The following is a 1790-nucleotide window of genomic DNA, read 5'->3' as shown; positions in this document are numbered from 1 at the left end:
GCCAGCTGTAAAGAAGGAATAATTAAAAGTTTACTTACCATTGGCAAAACTCTGTCCAACATAGTACTGTAACTCTTTTACGTTTGTTTTCGTCTGGTTTGTATCAGGATCAACATAATCTTCAGTTGCTGTTACATTCAGAAACTGACTCTGTTGAGGGCTACATGTCAGCTCACAAAACAGGTTCATTAGATTATAAAAACAGGACGGACATCTAAAGAAAAAAATAAATATTTTGCATGATCTCACAGATAACAGGGCCAGCAAAAGTGTGATTTAAAATAGAATATTTAAAATTCACTTCCCTCCTGAAAGGCAAAAGAATACTGCTGTGACTTATAAAGATAAAAAGAACAGTAGTAGTGTTCTCTGGCTGCATGCATTTCAGAAGCATATGGGTTTTCATGAGAACCACAGCTGTCTGCTGTCCTTCAGGTTCAAAGTTTAAAAAGCTCCTAATCCTGACTTGTCATGTGGCAAAAAAGCTCTCTTTTCCTTTTGGTCCACTGTTACCTACAAAAGCTACTGCTTCGTTAGACATGTATTCTCACAACACAACCGAGATTACATTTTACTCTGATCCAGTCCCAGTGACCATGCACAACACAGAACAAGGAAGGTGTGTCCCGGCTGTTAAGAGTCTCTGTTCTAGTGAAAGAGACAAACATGCACACGGACTCTCCTTCAGGAGACCCGCGCTTTAATGTGACATACCAGAAACTACAATTACACTATTCTAACTCCTAGGGTGCATACAGTTTTCTATCACTTTCCATAAATTACAAATCTCTTTTCATGTTACCACAGTTGATCTCTACCATCATCAATTCTGACAGCTGTATAATATTCCATATATCAGGTTGTTTCTCTTCTTTGCTATCATATATAAAGCTTTGGTACCACTGATAACATAGGGAGAACTTGGCCATCTTTTGATGTTTATATCCATAATGCCTCACCCAGAATGGNAATGATGACCCAATTAGATTCTCAACTTTTAATTTATTAACGTATTGTATTTTGTCCTGAAAGAAAAATTTAGTGGTAGTTTTCCACTCTATACTTTCAACTTCTGGTAAGAAGCAGGGTTTCCTCAGTGGAAGCTGATTAGTGCCCTATCACCTGCAGTAATATCTGCATAGAGGAGCATTTTCCCCTCCTTATATTTGCTTCCCATCCATCTTTATCAGTGTGCTGAAGTCTGAAAAATTTAGAATGATACCACAATCTGCTGTTCAAAACAATACCACCAACTTGTACTTTTGTACATGTGAGAAATGCTGGGCAGGCCTAGAGAAGAACATCTATTACGTAACCCTTTTTCACTGCCCTGGGTCATAGAGAACAGATCAGATAGGAAATTAACTTTGACAAAACCAGCCAATTATGTCAGAAAAAACTTGGTGAGTTACCCAAGGCCAAGGCTCTACTGAAGACCTGACGCCAGCACATCATTTCACNCAACTTGTACTTTTGTACATGTGAGAAATGCTGGGCAGGCCTAGAGAAGAACATCTATTACATAACCCTTTTTCACTGCCCTGGGTCATAGAGAACAGATCAGATAGGAAATTAACTTTGACAAAACCAGCCAATTATGTCAGAAAAAGCTTGGTGAGTTACCCAAGGCCAAGGCTCTACTGAAGACCTGACGCCAGCACATCATTTCACCATGGGAAGAGAAATGAATGATGTGCAAAGCAGAGAAGGCAAGGGGAGGGAGGTGACACACAGGACTGCACGGATGAGGGTCTCAGGCCAAGGACCTGAGCAGGATCACCAGCAACCTA

The 1790-nt window shown here is 40.0% G+C and overlaps 1 protein-coding gene across 1 annotated transcript in view; it reads right to left on the bottom strand.

Moving 5' to 3' along the window:
* Window positions 1-210, bottom strand: part of LOC103609164 (Niemann-Pick C1 protein-like) — a 33896-nt gene extending 33686 nt beyond the window's left edge. Inside the window, exon 1 of the mRNA XM_008593514.1 lies at window positions 39-210. Coding sequence (XP_008591736.1) covers window positions 39-189 — 151 coding nt within the window. The 5' untranslated portion in view covers window positions 190-210. The remainder of the gene's footprint in view (window positions 1-38) is intronic.
* Window positions 211-1790: the final 1580 nt, after the last annotated feature.

This window comes from Galeopterus variegatus, unplaced genomic scaffold, assembly GCF_000696425.1.
Source record: "Galeopterus variegatus unplaced genomic scaffold, G_variegatus-3.0.2 Scaffold9286, whole genome shotgun sequence".
Taxonomy (NCBI): domain Eukaryota; kingdom Metazoa; phylum Chordata; class Mammalia; order Dermoptera; family Cynocephalidae; genus Galeopterus; species Galeopterus variegatus.
This window is presented reverse-complemented; position numbering and strand designations above follow the sequence as displayed.